General features: G+C 50.7%; 1 protein-coding gene across 2 annotated transcripts in view; it reads left to right on the top strand.

The window, feature by feature from the left end:
* ODAD4 (outer dynein arm docking complex subunit 4) overlaps positions 1–18,663 on the top strand; it is a 40,705-nt gene extending 22,042 nt beyond the window's left edge. Inside the window, exons 9-12 of one of the 2 annotated variants that reach the window (XM_037993555.2) lie at positions 897–1,093; positions 6,693–6,793; positions 14,568–14,652; positions 18,013–18,663. In XM_037993555.2, the coding sequence (XP_037849483.1) occupies positions 897–1,093; positions 6,693–6,793; positions 14,568–14,652; positions 18,013–18,500 (871 nt within the window). In that variant the 3' untranslated portion in view covers positions 18,501–18,663. The remainder of the gene's footprint in view (positions 1–896; positions 1,094–6,692; positions 6,794–14,567; positions 14,653–18,012) is intronic. The other variant, XM_037993559.2, reaches the window with a different exon arrangement.
* Positions 18,664–19,730: the final 1,067 nt, after the last annotated feature.

The following is a 19,730-nucleotide window of genomic DNA, read 5'->3' as shown; positions in this document are numbered from 1 at the left end:
AGGCTGAGGCAGGAGAATCACTTAAACCCGGGGAGGCAGAGGTTGCAGGGAGCTGAGATTGCACCATTGCACTCCAGCCTGGGTGACAGAGTGAGACTCCATCAAAAAAGAAAAAGGCCGGGCGCGGTGGCTTATGCCTATAATCCCAGCACTTTAGGAGGCAGAGACGGGCAGATCATGAGGTCAGGAGATCGAGACCATCCTGGCTAACACACTGTGCCTGGCTAATTTTTGTAATTTTTTGTAGAGATGAGGTTTTGCCATGTTGCCCAGGCTCGAACTCCTTGGCTTAAGCAGTCCACCCGCCTTGGCTTCCCAAAGTGCTGGGGTTACAGGAATGAGCCACCATACTTGGTAATATTCTTAAACATTATTTGTGTTGTGTGTATGTGTGTGTGTGTTGAGATGGGGTCTTGCTCTGTCACCCAGTCTTGGAGTGAAGTGGCGTAGTCTTGGCTTACTGCAACCTCCACCTCCCAGGTTCAAGTTATTCTTCTGCCTCAGCCTCCTGAGTAGTTGGGGCTACAGGCGCCTGCCACCATGCCTGGCTAATTTTTGTATTTTTAGTAGAGAGAGGGTTTTGCCATGTTGGCTAGGCTGGTTTCGATCTCCTGACCTCAGATGATCTGCCCACTTCAGCATCCCAAAGTGCTAGAGACATGAGCCACCACGCCAGCCTCAACTGTTGTATTAAATTCCATGTTCCATAGATGTTACCAAAATAGTCTCAGTAGTCTTAAAATATCGTTATGCTTATGAACTCCACCCTTGTATCTAAAAGAACTGGTAGTTGGAGAACAAGTTTTATTCCGCCACCCAGCAGGAAGCCTTGGCATCCTGTGGCCTAGTGCATGGTTTTGGGGGATGAAGCTGGCCCTTGTTCTTCATGTCCCCAGGTGGGAAGAAAAGATCCCTCTGGCAAAAACCACCCTGGAGAAGACCTGGCTGTTCCATGAGATTGGCCGCTGCTACTTGGAGCTGGACCAGGCCTGGCAGGCCCAGAATTATGGCGAGAAGTCCCAGGAGTGTGCCGAGGAGGAAGGGGACATCGAGTGGCAACTGAATGCCAGTGTTCTGGTGGCCCAGGCACAAGGTATGGGCTCAGAGATGACCACCCTACCTTTCCCAGCCTTCAGGCCCGGCTCACACCAGGGCTAGGAGTCCTGTGGACTGAGTTTACCATCCCAGTGTTTTTCCTTCCCAGATTGTTCTGAGAGTGGGGATAAGCCACCCCATTTTGACCAGCACGTGGTGAGTGCCTACATTAAGCAAAGCTTGGTTAGAGCTTGGGGCACCTTGAGCCTACCTCTGCCCTTGAGGAGCTCAGCTGCACACCCACACAGCATGTCATCCTCACAACAGAGCCCATGTATTGAGCCACTTTCCTTCTGCTTTGGTACTTTTTTTTGTTTGTTTTGTTTTGTTTTGTTTTTGAGATGGAGTTTCGCTGCTGTTGCCCAGGATGGAGTGCAGTGGTGTGATCTCGGCTCACTGCAACCGCCGCCACCCAGGTTCAAGTGATTCTCCTGCCTCAGGCTCCCGAGTAGCTGGGATTACAGGCGTCTGCCACCATGCCTGGCTAATATTTTGTGTTTTTAGTAGAGACAGGGTTTCACCATGTTGGCTAGGGTGGTCTCAAACTCTTGACCTCAGGTGATCCAACTGCCTCGGCCTCCCAAAGTGCTAGGATTACAGGCATGAGCCACCGTGCCTGGCCCTGTTTTGTTTTTTGAGACGAAGTCTCGCTATGTCACCCAGGCTAGAGTACAGTGGCACGATCTTGGCTCACTGCAACCTCGGCCTCCTGGGTTCAAGTAATTCTCCTGCTTCAGCCTCCAGAGTAGCTGGGATTACAGGCACACACCACCACGCCTGGCTAATTTTTGTATTTTTAATAGAGATGGGGTTTCACCATGTTGGTCAGGCTGTTCTCGAACTCCTGATATCAGGTGATCCATCCGTCTCAGCTTTCCAAAGTGCTGGGATTATAGGCATGAGCCACCACACCCAGCCAGCATTCTTGTATTGAATCATTATGATGTAGGCATTATCATCATCTTCATTTTAGAGATAGGGAAACTGAGGCACAGAGAGGTTCAGTAGACTCTCCAAGCCCCATGAGGGAACCTTTTTTTTTTTTTTTTTTTTTTTTGTCGCCCAGGCTGGAGTGCAGTGGCGCGATCTTAGCTCACTGCAACCTCTGCATCCCGGCGTCAAGTGATTGTCCTGTCACATTGAGATAACTTTAAATTACATATTCAGTTAAAAATTAGGCTGGGGCCAGGCGCGGTGGCTCACGCATGTAATCCCAGCACTTTGGGAGGCCCGGCCTCAACTCTGTAAATTTTCTAAAACTCATTGAACTTTATCCTTACTAGCTGCTGAACTTTATTTATTTATTTTTTTGAGAAGGAGTCTCACTCTGTCGCCCAGACTGGAGTGCAGTGGCACGATCTTGGCTCATTGCATCCTCTGCCTCCCGGGGTCAAGTGATTTTCCTGTCACATTGAGATAACTTTAAATTACATATTCAGTTAAAAATTAGACTGGGGCCAGGTGCGGTGGCTCACACATGTAATCCCAGCACTTTGGGAGGCCAAGGCAGGTGGATCACCTGAGGTCAGGGGTTTGGTACCAGTCTGACCAACAAGATGAAACCTCATCTCTAGTAAAAATACAAAAATTAGCTGGGTGTGGTGGCACACACCTGTGGTCCCAGCTACTCAGGAGGCTGAGGCAGGAGAACTGCTTGAACCCGGGAGGCAGAGGTTGCAGTGAGCCCAGATTGTGCCACTGCACTCCAGTTTGGGTGAAAGAACGAGATTCTGTCTCAAAAAAAAAAGAAAAAAATTATCCTGGGCACAGTGGCTCACACTTGTAATCCTGGCACTTTGGGAGGCCAAGGTGGGAGGATTGGTTGAGCCCAGGAGTTTGATACCAGCCTGGACAACATAGGGGGATCTCATCTTTACAAAAAATAAAGCAACATAAAGAGACTGCATCTCTACAAAAAATAAAAAATTAGGGCCAGGCACAGTGGCCCATGCCTGTAATCCCAGCACTTTGGGAGGCCGAGGTGGGCAGATCACAAGGTCAGGAGTTCAAGACCAGCCTGGCCAACATAGTGAAACCCCATCTCTACTAAAAATCCAAAAAATTAGCTGGGCGTGGTGGCGCACGCCTGTAATTCCAGCTACTTGGGAGGCTGAGGCAGGAGAGTTGCTTGAACCTGGGAGGCGGAGGTTGCAGTGAGCTGAGATTGCGCCACTGTACTCCAGTCCAGGCGACTGTGAAAAAAAAAAAAAAATTAGCTGAGTGTGGTGGCAGGCACCTGTGATCCCAAATATTTGGGAGGCTGAGGTGGAAGGATTGCCTGAGCCCAGGTTGAGACTGCAGTGAACTATGATCATACCACTGCATTCCAGCCTGGGATACAGAACAAGACCCTGACCCTCACTCAAAAAAAAAAAAAAAAAAAAAAAAAAAGCAAAGAGAAAGAATGAAAGAATAGTCCTGAATGAGTTACGCTCTTGAATAAGCATGTGACTCCTCTGCAGACCTTTAATGTCAGAGTCCCACTGGTCTTGGAAGGAATACTGTGACTCCACATATTTTCAGAATTATGTTTAAATTTTCTTTCAAGTGTTTTTTTTTTTTTTTTTTTTTTTTTTTTTTGAGATAGAGTCTTGCGTTATCACCCATATTTTAGTGCAGTGTCACATCCCTGCATTCATGGCTCACTGCAGCCTCAACCTCCCAGGCTCCAGTGATTCTCTCTCCTCAGTGTCCCAAGTCGCTGGGACCACAGGTGCATTTCACCATGCCTGGCAAATTTTTTTTTTTTTTTTGGTAGAAACAGGGTCTCCCTATGTTGCCTAGGCTGTTCTGGAGCTCCTGAGCTCAAGCAGTGCTCCCACCTTGGCCTCCCAAAGTGCTGGGATTACAGGTATGAGCCACTGTGTCTGGCCAAGTGTAATAGCCTTTTATTTAATTTTATTTATTTATTTTTGAGAGAGAGTTTCACTCTTTCACCCAGGCTGGAGTGCAGTGGTGCAATCTCAGCTCAGTGCAACCTCCGCCTTCCAATTTCAAGTGATTCTTCTGCCTCAGCCTCCCAAGTAGCTGGGATTACGTGCATCCACCACCATGCCTGGCTAATTTTTGTATTTTTAGTAGAGATGGGCTTTCACCGTGTTGGCCAGGCTGATCTCGATCTCCTGACCTGATCTGCCTGTCTCAGCCTCCCAAATTGTTGGGATTACAGGTGTGAGACACCGTAACTGGCTGTAATGGCCTTTTAAAGTCTGACTTATGAGCACAAGGGCTTATTTTCCCCATGGGTCTCAAAGCAGTGCTTAGGAGGAGGATAGATCTTGGATATACTCAATTGTAAAAGAAAGCAGTGGTTTGTGAAGACCTTGGCTGGTAAGCACTTTCTCCTTTATGAAGCTCTTGGCCAGGCAGGGAGGTTCACACCTGTAATCCCAGCACTTTGGGAGGCCAAGGTAGAGGATTGCTTGAGGCCAGGAGTTCGAGACCAGGCTGGGCAACATGGTGAGACCCTGTCTCTATTAATTTAATTTTATATATATATATATATATTTTGAGGCAGGGTCTCACTCCATCACCCAGGCTGGAGTGCAGCAGTGCAATCTGGGCTCACTGACCTGAAGATCCGTTGACCTTCCGGGCTCAAGGGATCCTCCCATCTCAGCCTCCCGAGTAGCTGGGACTACATGCATGCGGCCCCACACCCAGCTAATTTTGTATTTTTGGTAGAGATGGGGTCTTACTATGTTGCCCAGGCTGGTCTTGAACTCCTGGTTCAAGTGATCTGCCTGTGTTAGCCTCCCAAAGTGCTGGGATTACAGGTTTGAGCCACCGCACCTGGCCTATGTATGTGTGTATATATGTATGTATGCATTTTCAATTAATTAATTTTTTTGAGACAGTCTTACTCTGTCATCCAGGCTGGAGTGCAATGGCGCGATCTCGGCTCACTGCAACCTCTGCCTCCTGGGTTCAAGCAATTCTTGTGCCTCAGCCTCCAGAGTAGCTGGGTTTACAGTCGCCATGCCTGGCTAATTTTTGTATTTTTAGTAGAGACCGGGTTTCACAATGTTGGCCAGACTGGTCTCAAACTCCTCCTGACCTCAAGCAATCCGCCTGCCTTTGATTTACGCTTTGGCCTCCCAAAGTGCTGGGATTACAGGTGTGAGCCACCACGCCCGGCCTGACCTATATATTTAATTTTTGAAAATGAAATGAAGCTCTGAGGACTCAAATCAGTCACTCAATCTGTTAATCATTTCAGTCCCAGCTCCAGCACTAATTGGCATGGAGAGCCCAGATGAGCCACTTTTTCTATGGGTTCAGATTGTACCTGAGTAGAGCCTGGACTCAAGACAGCTGAGGTTCCAGCAGCTGGCCTATGGATTGCATCCAGCCATCCATGCTTTGTTTGGTCTGCATATCATTTTTGAAAAAAGTGAATGACCATTTAAAAAATATGAATTTCAACCCCGTCTCTACTAAAAAAAATACAAAAAACTAGCCGGGCGAGGTGGCGGGCGCCTGTAGTCCCAGCTACTTGGGAGGCTGAGGCAGGAGAATGGCGTAAACCCGGGAAGCGGAGCTTGCAATGAGCCGAGATCCGGCCACTGTACTCCAGCCCGGGCGACAGAGCGAGACTCCGTCTCAAAAAAAAAAAAAAAAAAAAGAATTTCTGGCCGAGCGGTGGCACACCTGTAATCCCAGCACTTTGGGAGGCCGAGGCAGGCAGATCACCTGAGGTCAGGATTTGAGACCAGCCTGATCAACATGACAAAACCTCATCTCTACTGAAAAAACAAAATTAGACTGGGCGCGGTGGCTCACGCCTGTAATCCCAGCACTTTGGGAGACCAAGGCAGGAGGATCACAAGGTCAGGAGATCGAGACCATCCTGACTAATACGGTGAAACCCCATCTCTACTAAAAATACAAAAAATTAGCCAGGCATGGTGGCAGGCGCCTGTAGTCTCAGCTACTCAGGAGGCCGAGGCAGAAGAATAGTGTGAACCCGGGAGGTGGAGCTTGCAGTGAGCCGATATTGTGCCACCGCACCCTAGCCTGGGCAACAAGAGTGAAACTCTGTCTCAAAAAAAAGAAAAAAAAAAATTAGCCAGTTGTGGTGGCACATGCCTATAATCCCAGCTACTCGGGAGGCTGAGGCAGAAGAATCGCTTGAATCTGGGAGGCAGAGGTTGCAGTGAGCCGACATCGCACCATTGCACTCCAGCCTGGGCAACAAGAGTGAAACTGTCTCAAAAAAAAAAAAACACCAAAAGAATTTCCTCTTCCGGAACAATCTAAAGATGGAGCAGGATGCGGTTTTTCTCCTCCACTCTAGAGACACATGATGTGTGCACTAGACTGCACCACAGTCCCCTTCTCTAACCAACCCCTTTGAATGACCTGAAACCCAAGGCCCAGGTTCCTCAGCCCTGGTTCTCAGTGGTGACACAGCCCAGGAACACGGTGGAAGGGATGGTGCTGAGCAGCTCAGTGATGCTTCCCTGGGGCCTGGGATGGACAACAGCTCACACAAGCTTCTGATGGGCCCTGGCAGTGCTCGAGCAGCCAGAGGCTCCATCACGCCCCACACATAGTCACACTTTACCTGTGTTGTGCCTTCTCCCCTTGCTCTCCAGTGAAGCTGAGAGACTTTGAGTCAGCCGTGAACAATTTTGAGAAGGCCCTGGAGAGAGCGAAGCTTGTGCATAACAATGAGGCGCAGCAGGCCATCATCAGCGTGAGCCTTTCCACCTGCCGGGCTTCGGGTGTTGGGAGTGGGGTCGGGTGGTCAGGCCTTCAGTTCCCCCTCGGCCTGCGTGGGTGGCCATTCCAGAGTCGGGTTTTTTTTTTTTTTTTTTTTTTTTTTTGAGATGGAATCTTGCTCTGTTGCCCAGGTTGGAGTGTAATGGCATGATCTTGGCTCTCTGCAGCCTTCACCTCCCAAGTCCAAGCAATTCTTCTGCCTCAACCTCCCAAGTAGCTGGGATTACAGGTGCATGCTACCAGGCCCGGCTAATTTTTGTATTTTTAGTAGAGGCAGGGTTTCTCCATGTTGGCCAGGCTGGTCTCGAACTCCTGACCTCAGGTTATCCACCTGCCTCGGCCTCCCCAAAAGTGCTGGGATTACAGGCGTGAGCGACTATGCGCGGCCCCACAGCCGTTTATTATCCACCAACTGTAGGACACACTCTAGATGGGGTAATGGCTTCGAAGTGCCTGCTATTGCCATCAGTTTGTATAGTAACCCAGGACACAGTTTTATTTGAAAAACAAACAAAAATCAGAAACAAATTTATTTATTTATTTATATTTATTTACTTATTTTATTTTATTTTTTGAGACAGAGTCTCACTCTGTCGCCCAGGCTGGAGTGCAGTGGCATGATCTCAGTTCACTGCAAGCTCTGCCTCCCGGGTTCACGTCATTCTCCTGCCTCAGCCTCCCGAGTGGTTGGGACTACAGGTGCCCGCCACCATGCCTGGCTAATGTTTTGTATTTTTAGTAGAGACAGGGTTTCACTGTGTTAGCCAGAATGGTCTTGATCTCCTGACCTCGTGATCTGCCCACCTCGGCCTCTCAAAATGCTGGGATTATAGGCGTAAGCCACCGTGCCCAGCCCAGAAACAAAAATTTTACAAAATCTATTTACCTCTGCTATGTACTCTGCATGCTGATATTTCCTATTGCATTCTGTTTTCTTATTATTTATTTATTACTGAGACGGGGTCTTACTCCCGTTGGCCAGATCAGAATGCAGTGGCAGTATTATGGCTCATTGCAGCCTCGACCTCCTGGGTTCAAGTTATCCTCCTGCTTCATTTTAAAGTTTTTTTGTGGAGATGAGGTCTCGCTATGTCTTGAACTCCTGAGCTCAGGCAATCCACCCTCTTCTTCAGCCTCCCAATGTGCTGGGATTACAGGTGTAAACTGTGCTTGGCCTTTTTTTTTTTTTTTTTTTGAGACTGAATCTCGCCTGCCACCCAGGCTGGAGTGCAATGGTTTGATTTCGGCTCACTGCAACCTCCGCCTCCCGGGTTCAAACGATTCACCTGCCCTCCCGAGTAGCTGGGATTACAGGCGCCCCCCGCCACCACGCCCAGCTAATTTTTGTATTTTTAGTAGGGATAGGGTTTCACCATGTTGGCCAGGCTGGTTTGGAACTCCTGACCTCAAATGATCTGTCCGCCTAGGCCTCCCAAAGTGCTGGGATTATAGGTGTGAACCACCGCGCCTGGCCATAATTTTTGTATTTTTAATAGAGATGGGGTTTAGCCATGTTGGCCAGGCTGGTCTCAAACTCCTGACCTCAGGTGATCTGCCCACCTCGGCCTTCCAAAGTGATGGGATTACTGGTGTGAACCACCATGCTCGGCTTTTTTTTTTTTTTTTTTTCTTTTTTTAAATAGAGACAGGGCCAGGCATGGTGGGACCTGGCCTGGGACCCACCTGTGTTGCTGGGACTCGGTAACATGGCAAAACCCTATCTCTAAAAAACAAAAAAAGTTAGCCGGGTGTGGTGACATACGCCTATAGTTCCAGCCACTTGGAAGGCTGAGGTGGGAGGACCACTCAAGCTTGAAAAGTTGAGGCTGTAACAAGGAGTGATCTCATCCCTGCACTCCAGCCTGGTGACAGAGCAAGACCCTGTCTCTAAATAAATAAATAAGTAGAGATGGAGTCTCAGTATATTGGCCAGGCTAGTCTCAAACTCTTGGCCTCAAATGATTCTCCTGCCTTGGCCTGCCAAAGTGCTGGGATTACAGGCATGGGCCACTGTGCCTAACCTTATTTTCTTTTTTTTTTTTTTTGAGAGGGAGTCTCGCTCTGTCGCCCAGGCTGGAGTGCAGTGGCCGGATCTCCGCTCACTGCAAGCTCCGCCTCCCGGGTTTACGCCATTCTCCTGTCTCAGCCTCCCGAGTAGCTGGGATTACAGGCGCCCGCCACCTCGCCCGGCTAGTTTTTTGTATTTTTTTTAGTAGAGACGGGGTTTCACCATGTTAGCCAGGTTGGTCTTGATCTCCAGACCTCGTGATCCGCCTGTCTCGGCCTCCCAAAGTGCTGGGATTACAGGCTTGAGCCACCACGCCCGGCCGTGCCTAACCTTATTTTCTTATTTTCTTATTTTCTTTTTCTTTTTACTTTTATTTTTTTTAGATAGTGTCTCTCTGTCACACAGGCTTAGTGCAGTGGTGAGAGCATAGCTTACTGTAGCCTTGACCTCCTGGGCCGAGGCAATCCTCACACCTTAGCCTGCCATCTAGATGGAAATACAGATGCATGTCACCATGCTGGGGGCTAATTTTTTTATTTTTTGTAGACTTAGGGTCTTACTCTGTTAGCCAGGCTGGTCTCAAACTCTTGGACTCAAGTGATCCTCCTGCCTTGGGCTTCCAAAGTGCTGGGACTGAGCCACTGTACCCAGCTCTCATTTTCTTTCATCAGCAGTCCCCCAGCTTTTTGGCACAAGGCTCCAGTTTTGTGGAAGACAATTCTTCCATGGATTGGTAGCGGGGGAAATGGTTTCGGGATGAAACTGTTCCACCTCAGATCATCAGACATTAGATTCTCTTTTTTTTTTTTTTTTTGAGACAGAGTCTCGCTCTGTCGCAGGGGCTGGAGTGCAGTGGCCGGATCTCGGCCCACTGCAAGTTCCGCCTCCCAGGTTCACACCATTCTCCTGCCTCAGCCTCCCGAGTAGCTGGGACTACAGGCCCCCGCCACCTCGCCCGGCTAGTTTTTTGTATTTTTTTTAGTAGAGACAGGGTTTCACTGTGTTAGCCAGGATGGTCTCGATCTCCTGACCTTGTGATCCACCCGTCTCAGCCTCCCAAAGTGCTGGGATTACAGGCTTGAGCCACCGCGCCCGGCCAGACATTAGATTCTCATGAGGAGCATGCATCGTAGATCCCTCACACGTGCAGTTCACAATAGGGGTCTCCCTCCTATGAGAATCTAATGCCGCCACTGATCTGACAGCGTCATGCTCACTTGCCCACCCTCCACTCACCTGCTGTGTGGCCCGGTTCCTAACAGGCCATGGACCAGTCAGTGGCCCAGGGGTTGGGGACCCCTGGTCTAAATTGACGTTAGGACTTGGAAGTTTGAAAAATACTACCTCTTCCAGGAGACAAGAAATCTAGTGTGATTTCGTCATTCTCTTGCCTAAACCCTTTATTGCTGCCTGGGTGTCTCTGTTCCTGACTTTTCCTCTCAGGGGCAGGAAGGCATTGGGTAAGCTCTCCCTTGTGGGCCTCTCCAGCCTTCCTGCTGGCCAGTCCCCAGCGCCCATCACCTTGTATTCCAGCTCCAGCCAATACCAGCTTCCTGTCTTCTTAAACAGGCTTTCTTTTTTCTTTTCTTTTTCTTTCTTTCTTTTTTTTTTTTTTTTTTTTGAGACAAGGTCTTGCTCTGTCACCCAGGCTAGAGTGCAGTGGTGTGACCACAGCTCACTGCAGCCTTGATCTCTGGGCTCAAGAGATAAGTATCTGGGACTACAGGTGTGGGCCACCGTGCCTGGCTGATATTTTTAAATTTTATTTTTTGTAGAGATGAGGTCTCACTATATTGCCCAGGCTGGTCTTGAGCTCCTGAGCTCAAACAATCCTCCTATCTCAGCCTTTTAAAGTGTTGAGTTTACAGGTGTGAGCCACCATACCCGGCCTGAACAGCTTTCTTATGCCTCATAACATATGCTGTTATCTCTGCCTGGAATATTCTAAACCTTCCCTTCCCACCTCCTTCACCTGGCTAACTCCCACTCAACCTTTAGGTTTCAGGTTAGATGTCCCCTCTTCGAGGCGGCCTTCTCTGACCACTCAGTCTGGGTGAGGAGCCCTCACATCTGGCTTTCACAGCCTCGATATGTCCCCCATCAAAGTCCACATTGTGCACTTGTAATTGCCTAGACTTCCATTGCTCAAGGAGGCAGCTGCTAGCCACGTGTGGCTACTTAGAGTAAAGTTAATTAAAACTAGGCTGGGCGTGGTGGCTTATGCCTGTAATCCCAGCACTTTGGGAGCCCCAGGTGAATAGATCACTTGTCAGGAGTTTGAGACCAGCCTGGCCAACATGGTGAAACCCCATCTGTATTAAAAATACAAAAAATTAGCTGGGTATGGTGGCACACACCTGTAGTCCCAACTACTTGGGAGGCTGAGACAGAAGAATCGCTTGAACCTGGAAAGTGGAGGTTGCATGAGCCAAGATCATGCCATTGCACTCCAGCCTAGGCAACAGAGCGAGACTCTGTCTCAAAAAAAAAAAAAAAAAGTAAAATTATCAGTCACACTAGCCACATTTCTTTTTTTTTTTTTTTTTTTTTTTTTTTTGAGGCGGAGTGTAGCTCTGTCGCCCAGGCTGGAGTGCAGTGGCTGGATCTCAGCTCACTGCAAGCTCCGCCTCCAGGGTTCACGCCATTCTCCGGCCTCAGCCTCCCGAGTAGCTGGGACTACAGGCGCCCGCCTCCTCGCCCGGCTAGTTTTTTGTATTTTTTAGTAGAGACGGGGTTTCACCGTGTTAACCAGGATGGTCTCGATCTCTTGACCTCGTGATCCGCCCGTCTCAGCCTCCCAAAGTGCTGGGATTACAGGCTTGAGCCACCGCGCCTGGCTTTTTTTTTTTTTTTTTTTGAGACGGAGTCTCGCTCTGTCACCCAGGCTGGAGTGCAGTGGCGCGATTTCGGCTCACTGCAACCTCCACCCCTTTAGGTTTAAGCAGTTCTCTGCCTCAGCCTCCGGAGTAGCTGGAATTACAGGCATGTGCCACCATGCCCAGCTAATTTTTTTGTATTATTAGTAGAGACGGGGTTTCACCATCTTGGCCAGGCTGGTCTTGAACTCCTGACCTCGTGATCCATCCGCCTTGGCCTCCCAAAGTGCTGAGATTACAGGCGTGAGCCACTGCACCCAGCCACACTAGCCACATTTCAAGTCATTAATAGCCACATGTGAGGCCGGGTGTGATGGCTCACGCCTGTAATCCCAACACTTTGGGAGGCCGAGGCTGGTGGATCACAAGGTCAGGAGATTGAGACCATCCTGGCCAACATTGTCTCTACTAAAAATACAAAAAATTAGGTGTGATGGCGCACGCCTGTAGTCCCAGCTACTTGAGAGGCTGAAGCAGGACAATCGCTTGAACCTGAGAGGTGGAGGTTGCTGTGAACCAAGATCTTGCCACTGCATTCCAGCCTGGGCAACAGAGCAAGACTCCGTCTCAAAAAAAAAAAAAAAAAAACCAGCCACCTGTGGCCTATGGGTGCTACGTAATACAGATCTAGAATATTCCCATTGTCACAGAAATTTCTGTTGAATAGTGCTGGCCTGGCCTACACTGTGTCAGGAGGCAGAGACCAGAGGAGAAACTTGGAGGTGGTCTGGGCTCCTCCATCCCACCCACTCCCAGTGCATCCAGGTAGACAGACGCACAAACCCAGTAAAGTCTGCACACCAACCTCACAGGTGCGCACTCACCCAGGCCTCTTCCTCCCGCTGCTGACCAGACAGCTTCCCTAAGCCCTTCTTCCCATAGCCAAATTCCAGAGCACCACTGACACACAGCTGGACCCCAGGAAGTATCTGCTGGAGTGAAGTAAATGAAGCCCCTGTCCTCGGGGAGCTTGTGCCATGATTGAAAGAAACCAGATTGCATAACTTGTGGGCAGCAAAGGGGCATGGCCTCAGGGACCAGCCTGGGGTCTGTAGGCCCTGGGCAAAGGGAGCAGGGACCCTGAGAAGCGAAGGCTCAGGACACTCCCAGTTGGAGGAAGACCTCATGCTGTGCTCTGAAGGACTAGGATAGCAGAGCTGGCCAGGCCGAGGAGGTGCAAGTGCACTGAAGACGTGGGAGGCCGGCGCTGAGGGCCGGTGGCCGGCAGAAGAGAGATCCTGGCCTGGGTCCAAGAGCTTGGGGGTTCCCAATGGCGGGGGTGGGGTGACAAAGCCCCAGACAGCACACCAGCCTGGACTTGAAGGGCTGTGGACAGCAGAGAAGTGACCGGATCCCCTCTGTCTTTTGGGAGGCAGGTTCATGGTGAGCTGTTTGTGAGGACTGTGGTGAGGCTAACACTGCCCTCTCAGAGCAGAGCAATCATACCCAAAAGACCCCAGCAGGCGCAGTCTATCCTCTGCCACCACACGGCCCAGGGGAGCCCAGGCCTAGCACATTGTCATCCTCGTCGTATACGCCATGTCCCCAGCTCTGGCTTCCAGGCAAAGAGCACCCACCTCACTGCAGCCCTGCCAGATGTGCCATGCGCCACATACTTCCGTGTGATCGCCCTGCAGACAGAGAGCATGGCCGTTCAGTTCAGGAAATATTCACTGAGTGTAGATTGGCTCCAGGCTGCCAAGCCCAAAGGTGTACGGCCATGGTCCTGGCCCACAAGAAGATTACAGTAAAAGGCCAGACACAGGGGCTCACACCTGTCATCCCAGCACTTTGGGAGGCTGAGGGTGGGAGGATCACTTGGGTCCAGGAGTTCTAGACCAGCCTGGGCATCATAGGAAGACCCTGTCTCTTAAAAAAAAAAAAAACAGCTACTCGGGAGGCTGAGGCAGGAGAATGGCGGAGCTTGTAGTGAGCAGAGATGGTGCCACTGCATTCCAGCCTGGGCGACAGAGCAAGACTCGGTCTCAAAAAAAAACAAAGCACAAACCCTGGTTCATGACCAGCGCCATAGGGGACTAGGAGAATTCAGAGTGAGAGAGCCTCCGCTGGGAGGCAGAGCTGGAGGCTTTCCAACAAGGAGGATTTGAGGTCACCTTGAAGGCTAGGCAGTGGTTTTGAAGGGTTAGGGGCAGAGAGAAGGTCCCTGTGACTCTCAGTGACTCCTCATGGGACCAGACCCCTGACCCCTCACCCTCCTGGACTGGCAACTCCAGGTAGGAAGGTTCACAGTTGGGGGGCCGGGGGTGAGCAGACCAACACCACAAGAGAGTGCATCCAGGCCCTGGAGCTGCTCGGGAGACACTGTCAGTGCCAGCCACAGGCCTGCTCTGAGCAAGAAGGCAAGACCTGCCCTCCAGAGGCTCACAGGCCGAGCTCCAGGCCTCTAGGGATCGCACACTCGAGTTGGGGAAACTGCAGACATCCTAGAAGGCCCTTCTGAAGGCAGTCCTGTCACCTGGGTGTGTTTCTGGGTCCCTTCAGTGCTGGCTTGCTGAGTGCTTGCAGGTTTGGATTGTCTTTTTGCATTGACTGAAGCTAAAAGCAGCTTTAGGTGGTTCATCTAAAGGTAGAAATGAGTAGATAGACACAACTCCCAATACATGCCTAAGCCCAAGAGAAACGCGTTTGACTGACTCGCAGTCATGTATCTCTCAGACACAAGTTGGTGTGGATCATTCTGAGTCGGTGTAGATTAATCTGAGGGTAGGGGTCATCGGAGGGGCCAGAGGGAAACCGAGGGTGGCAGGTTCCCACTAGAGCCCTGCCTTCTGGGATTGATCTGGGTGGGGAAAATTAATGGTGTAGGTGCCAAACACGGGTTAAGCTCCCTCTACCATCCACAGGCCTTGGACGATGCCAACAAGGGTATCATCGGAGAATTGAGGAAAACCAACTACATGGAGAATCTCAAAGAAAAGAGCGAGGGAGGTGAGTTCCTGAACTCTGAAAAGGCAACTTCAGCATTCTCTCTCTGCTTTCTCTTCCTCTAGTCCGAGACACACGTGACAGCAGCTCCCCCGTCTGGGAGCTTGGCACTGCCCACCATGGATTCTGATTTCAGTGCTACCAGCAGCCCTAGCCTATCTCTGGGGCAGTAGAGGGCGAGGTTTCAGGCCACCATGGGCTGGACTGTCTGACCCCAGAGCGCACTCATTTCTCTCTTCAACTGATTCATCAAGTATATGTTGAGCACTTGTCATGTACCTGGAAGTTGTTAGATTCTGGGAAGACAGAGGCACATCCCTGCCCTGGAGGAGCCCATGGCCCTTTGGGCAAGGCTGACCAGTGGAGTTGTCAGCTGCTGGGCTCCTGCATGCAGGTGCTACACCGAGGTGGAGGTGTGCTGCCATGAGGGTGCGTGCAACGGGACGCGGGCTCCTCTGGGGAGGCAGAGGAGTCTTCGACGAGGAAGAATCATCTACCTCCAACTCCAAAAGATGCCCAGGAGTTTTCCAGGAGAGAGGTGGGAGAAGAAAGGCATTTCCAGCAGGGAACAGCAGGACCAAAGGCACAGAGACAGAATAACAGTAGCTACCCTTTGGGGGCTCTTACTGAGTGCCGGGCACTGGGTTAAGCACCAGACAGGAGTGATCTTGTTGGTCTTTACCCCGCTAGGAGGTGTAGGTGCTATGGGGGGAAACGGAGGCTGAGTGAGGTGAGTGCTCTGTCAGAGTCATGTAGCTAGGGAGGGGTGACTTGGGGCCCCACTCTCCCCACTACGGTGCTGCTCTCGGGCCAGCAGTGTGATGGGCAGGTGCAGAGGGACACGAGGTGCAGAGGCTGCCTGGCAGCTGTGCCTTACCACATTCTTTCTCACAAGGTCTCCAGGGAGTAAAGAGGCCTTTGGCCCCTGCCTTTGGGCTCTCCTTTCCTGCAGGGTGGGAGTGAGGGAAGGAGAAGCAGAAGATGGCTGAGCAGCCCTATCCCACTGGAGAGGGGCCTAGAGGAGCAGAGGTGTTAAGCGCAGTAGCCGACCCCCATTCATGTTTTCTGCAGGCCAGGCATTCTTCCAAAGGCTTGGTGCGCATGGACTCATCCTACCCGTATCCGTTGAGGAACACTATGAAGGAAGTGTTATTAGCTTGACTTTATGGAGGACATGGAGGCAGAGGGGTCAGAGGCTACAGTGGTTTTCAGTCTTGGGCGATCTGCTCTAGAAGCCATGCGTCGGCCGGTGCCACACTGTTTCTAGTGACACAGACAGCCTTTTCCTGCCCCAGTCTCCGGAGCTCTGACTCCAGCCAGACTGTGGTGAACAGAGCCGGGGCTGGGGGCCTGGGAGGCCACAGCCCAGTGCAGATTCTTGGCTGCAGCCCTCCAGGCTGCAAGGCTGACATCCTCTCTGGTCCAGGTAGGGCAGCGGGAGGTTTCTGGGCACCTGAGCAGCCAGATGACAGCCCTTTATTATCCAGCACCTGTTCTGTGGTGGCTGGACCCCCTCAGAGGGGCTCTGTCTCCGCCCCCACATGCCCTTTGAGCTGCTCTGAGAAGCCACAGGAGCAACCGCTGTGGAGAGAGACTGCGGGGAAGCAGCCAACACCCCAATCTCCCTGCCTTGGCCTGCGTCCTTGTGCCTGGAGAACTGCCGGGCACTTCCCTCTCATAACAGCAGGTGGCAGCATTGCATCTGTTTTCACCTCCAAAGGGCTGTGATCCCTGAGACCGGAGACCCTCTGCAGACACCTCAGTGGTTGCCAGGAGAAGAACGTAAGGGAGATGCAGAAGGGGATGTAACTTTTCTCCATAACTGATTAAAAAACAAACAAACAAACAAAAAAAACAACATTTAGGAGCAAGGATCCCTTTGCCTGTAAAATAACTCATCAGCTGAACTTTTTTGTTAGCAGCTTATATCTTTATTGGAAACCTATCTTTTTTCCTATGTTTTTTCCTATATTTTCATAGGAAACCTCCCAACAAATAATGAATGTGTCAGAATGAAGATGCTGGAGAAAACCCTTCTGTCGTTTGCCAGCACCTATGCTATTTCTTGTAGAGAAAAGAGAAGGTGCTCTGGGGTCAGACTGTCTTGGGTTCAAATTCTGGCTCTGCCATTTCTTACTTGCAGTGTGACCACTGTGTGATTTCTTTTTCTTTTTTTTTTGAAACGGAGTCTTGTTCTGTCATCCAGGCTGGAGTGCAGTGGTGCAATCTCGGCTCACTGCAACCTCCACCTCAGCCTCCCAAAGTGCTGGGATTACAGGCGTGAGCCACTGCGGCTTTTTTTTTTTTTTTTTTTTGAAACAGAATCTCCCTCTGTTGCCCAGTCTGGAGTGCAGTGCTGCAATCTCAGCTCACTACAACCTCTGCCTCCTAGGTTCAAGTGATTCTCGTGCCTCAGCCTCCTGAGTAGCTGGGACTACAGGCTCATGCCACCACTCCCGGCTAATTTTTTTTTTTTTGAGACAGAGTTTCGCTCTTGTTGCCCAGACTGGAGTGCAATGGCACGATCTTGGCTCACTGCAACCTCCGCCTTCTGGGTTCAAGCGATTCTGCTGCTTCAGCCTCCCAAGTAGCTGGGATTATAGCGCCCGCCACCACGCCCAGCTTATTTTTGTATTTTTAGTAGAGACGGGGTTTCACCTTGTTGGCCTCCCACCCGCCTCGGCCTCCCAAAGTGTTGGGATTACAGGCATGAGCCATGCCGCCCGGCCGTGTGATTTCTTTCCTATCAGTCTCAGGTCCCTTGACTGCAAACTCAAATCAACGGCAGTGCGCATTTTCCTGATGTCCGGATGGGATAAGCTATACAGCCCTCACGTGATGCGCAGGACGGAGCTGGGCTCAGTAAATGATGGTTCCCTTTCTCTGCTTTTGGAAAGGTGTGCTGTCAACACCAATTTAAAAAGCTAGCAAAAACAGTCATTCTCAGGACCTTTCTTTCATCTGCCTCTCAAAAGCACAGGCCTCCACAGAGATGAACAGTTTCTTTCTTTCTTTCTTTTTTTTTTTTCCTTTTTTGGAGACAGGTCTCGCTCTATCACCCAGGCTGGAGTACAGTGGCTCGATTTTGGCTCACCGCAGCTCTAACCTCCTGGGCTCAAGCAATTCTTCTGCCTCAGCCTCCAGATAGCTGGGACTACAGGCGCCAACCACTATGGCTGGCTAATTTTTGTTTAGTACACACAGGGTCTCACTGTGTCGCCCAGGCTGGTCTGGAACTCCTGGCCTCAAGGGATCTGCCTGCCTCAGCCTCCCGAAGTGCTGAGATTACAGGCATGAGCCACCACACCCGGCCTGACATGAACAAACTTTTATCTTTCTTCCCACTTTTCTCTTATTTTTCAGAAGCTTTACTGTATGAAGATAGAATAATAACAGAGAAGGACATGAGGAGAGTGAGAGATGAGCCTGAGAAGGTGGTGAAGCAGTGGGACCATATTGAGGATGAGAAAGAGACGGATGAGGACGATGAGGCTTTTGGGGGAGCTCTGCAGAGCACAACAAGCGGAAAGCAGAGTGTGGAAGCAGGAAAAGCCAGAAGCAATTTGGGAGAAGTTGCCAAGGGCCTGTCAGGAGAATTAGGCACAAGATCAGGAGAAACAGGCAGGAAGCTACTAGAAGCTGGCAGAAGAGAGTCAAGAGAAATTTACAGGAGGCCTTCAGGAGAATTAGGCCAAAGACTCTCAGGAGAGTTCAGCAGACAGGAACCAGAAGAACTAAATAAACCTTCAGAAGTGGGCAGAAGAGACCCAGAAGAACTGGGAAAAACACAATTTGGGGAAATAGGAGAAATGAAAAAAACAGAAAATGAGATGGAAAAGGAGTATGAATGAAGACAGCAGTAGGGATAAGGATCAGGAAGTTGGTGTTCAGAGGGATAACGGGATCTTATTAAACTGGATTTTCAAGCGATTTATCTGTAATAGGAAAAATGAGGGTTTTACTTGTGCTGCTTTCCGTTACTATTTTGCCATTAAATAGGTGTCTTTCACTCTTGCAAACCCTGAGTCTGTCACTTTGTCTCCTCACCCCTGCCCATTCTTGGAAGAGCCTCATGGAGAGAAAGGTGCCAAGAAGAAAGGGTTTCAGGAGGGTAAAGATACAGGAGCTTCAGGGAATGAGAAGTCACAGGAAGGAGGAGAGGGGAAGGCCTGGGAGGAGAGGTGCTTCCCAGACACCCCTGACTGACAGAGTCCTTCCAGTGCGCAGGACACCTGCGAGGCTTTATGGATGGAACAGTGATGGGGTGGCCCCAGCTAGCACAGGCAGGAGAATGCCCCAAGCCAGAACTAAGCGAATGCTGGGACTGAGGCCAAAGATAGGGGAGTGGCCTGGGAGGGCAGACAGACTCCACCTCTGACAACTCTGGGTGGCACAATCAGGTAAATCAGGTTCTCCAAGCTGGCTTCTCCTCTGAACAGTGGGATACCTGCCTCAGGGGTTGCTGCGAGGACTGAGTGCTTAGCACAGCACTTGGTACAAGAAACTCAAAAATCCAATGGAGCTCTCAGTGGTTTCACAGAGGTGGTGGCAGCTGAGCATCTGGCCTCAGAGGATGTTAGGATTTCACTCCGTTACTCATCTGTCCCTTTGGCCATTGCCATCCTGGTCTGTCTCCACAACTTCTAGAAGGAAAGGTCGGGGCTGAGACTGACTTTCGGCTGGCACAGGGCCCGGACGAGGTCAGTGAGGTATTTCAGATGCAGAGTTGACCAGGATGCCAGCAAATTGCATACTTTAATCCAATGTGGTTTTAAAAAAAGTTTTTAATTAATGCAAAAGTCCATGATGAATAAAATATCAAAAATTAAAGATAGGATCCAACCTTGCACGACCCTGCTTCACTCACTTCCTGCTAATCCCCGGGACCGGGGAGGGTGACTGAGTTATCCCTCAACACACAGAAAAAGGTAGCGGCCGTCCAGCTCGCAGGCGTAGTGAGTGGGTGCGCGTGGCGGGGCGGGCGCGCGCAGGGGGTGGGGCCGGGCCGGGGTTCCCGCGCGCGGCGGGAGTTTCGGGTTTCGGTTCGCAGCGCCTGCGCGCAGAGGGGACGGCCCGCCCCA

The sequence above is a fragment of the Chlorocebus sabaeus genome, chromosome 16 (assembly GCF_047675955.1).
Source record: "Chlorocebus sabaeus isolate Y175 chromosome 16, mChlSab1.0.hap1, whole genome shotgun sequence".
Lineage (NCBI taxonomy): Eukaryota > Metazoa > Chordata > Mammalia > Primates > Cercopithecidae > Chlorocebus > Chlorocebus sabaeus.
The sequence above is the reverse complement of the archived record's forward strand: the minus strand, read 5'-3'. Positions and strand labels throughout refer to the sequence as shown.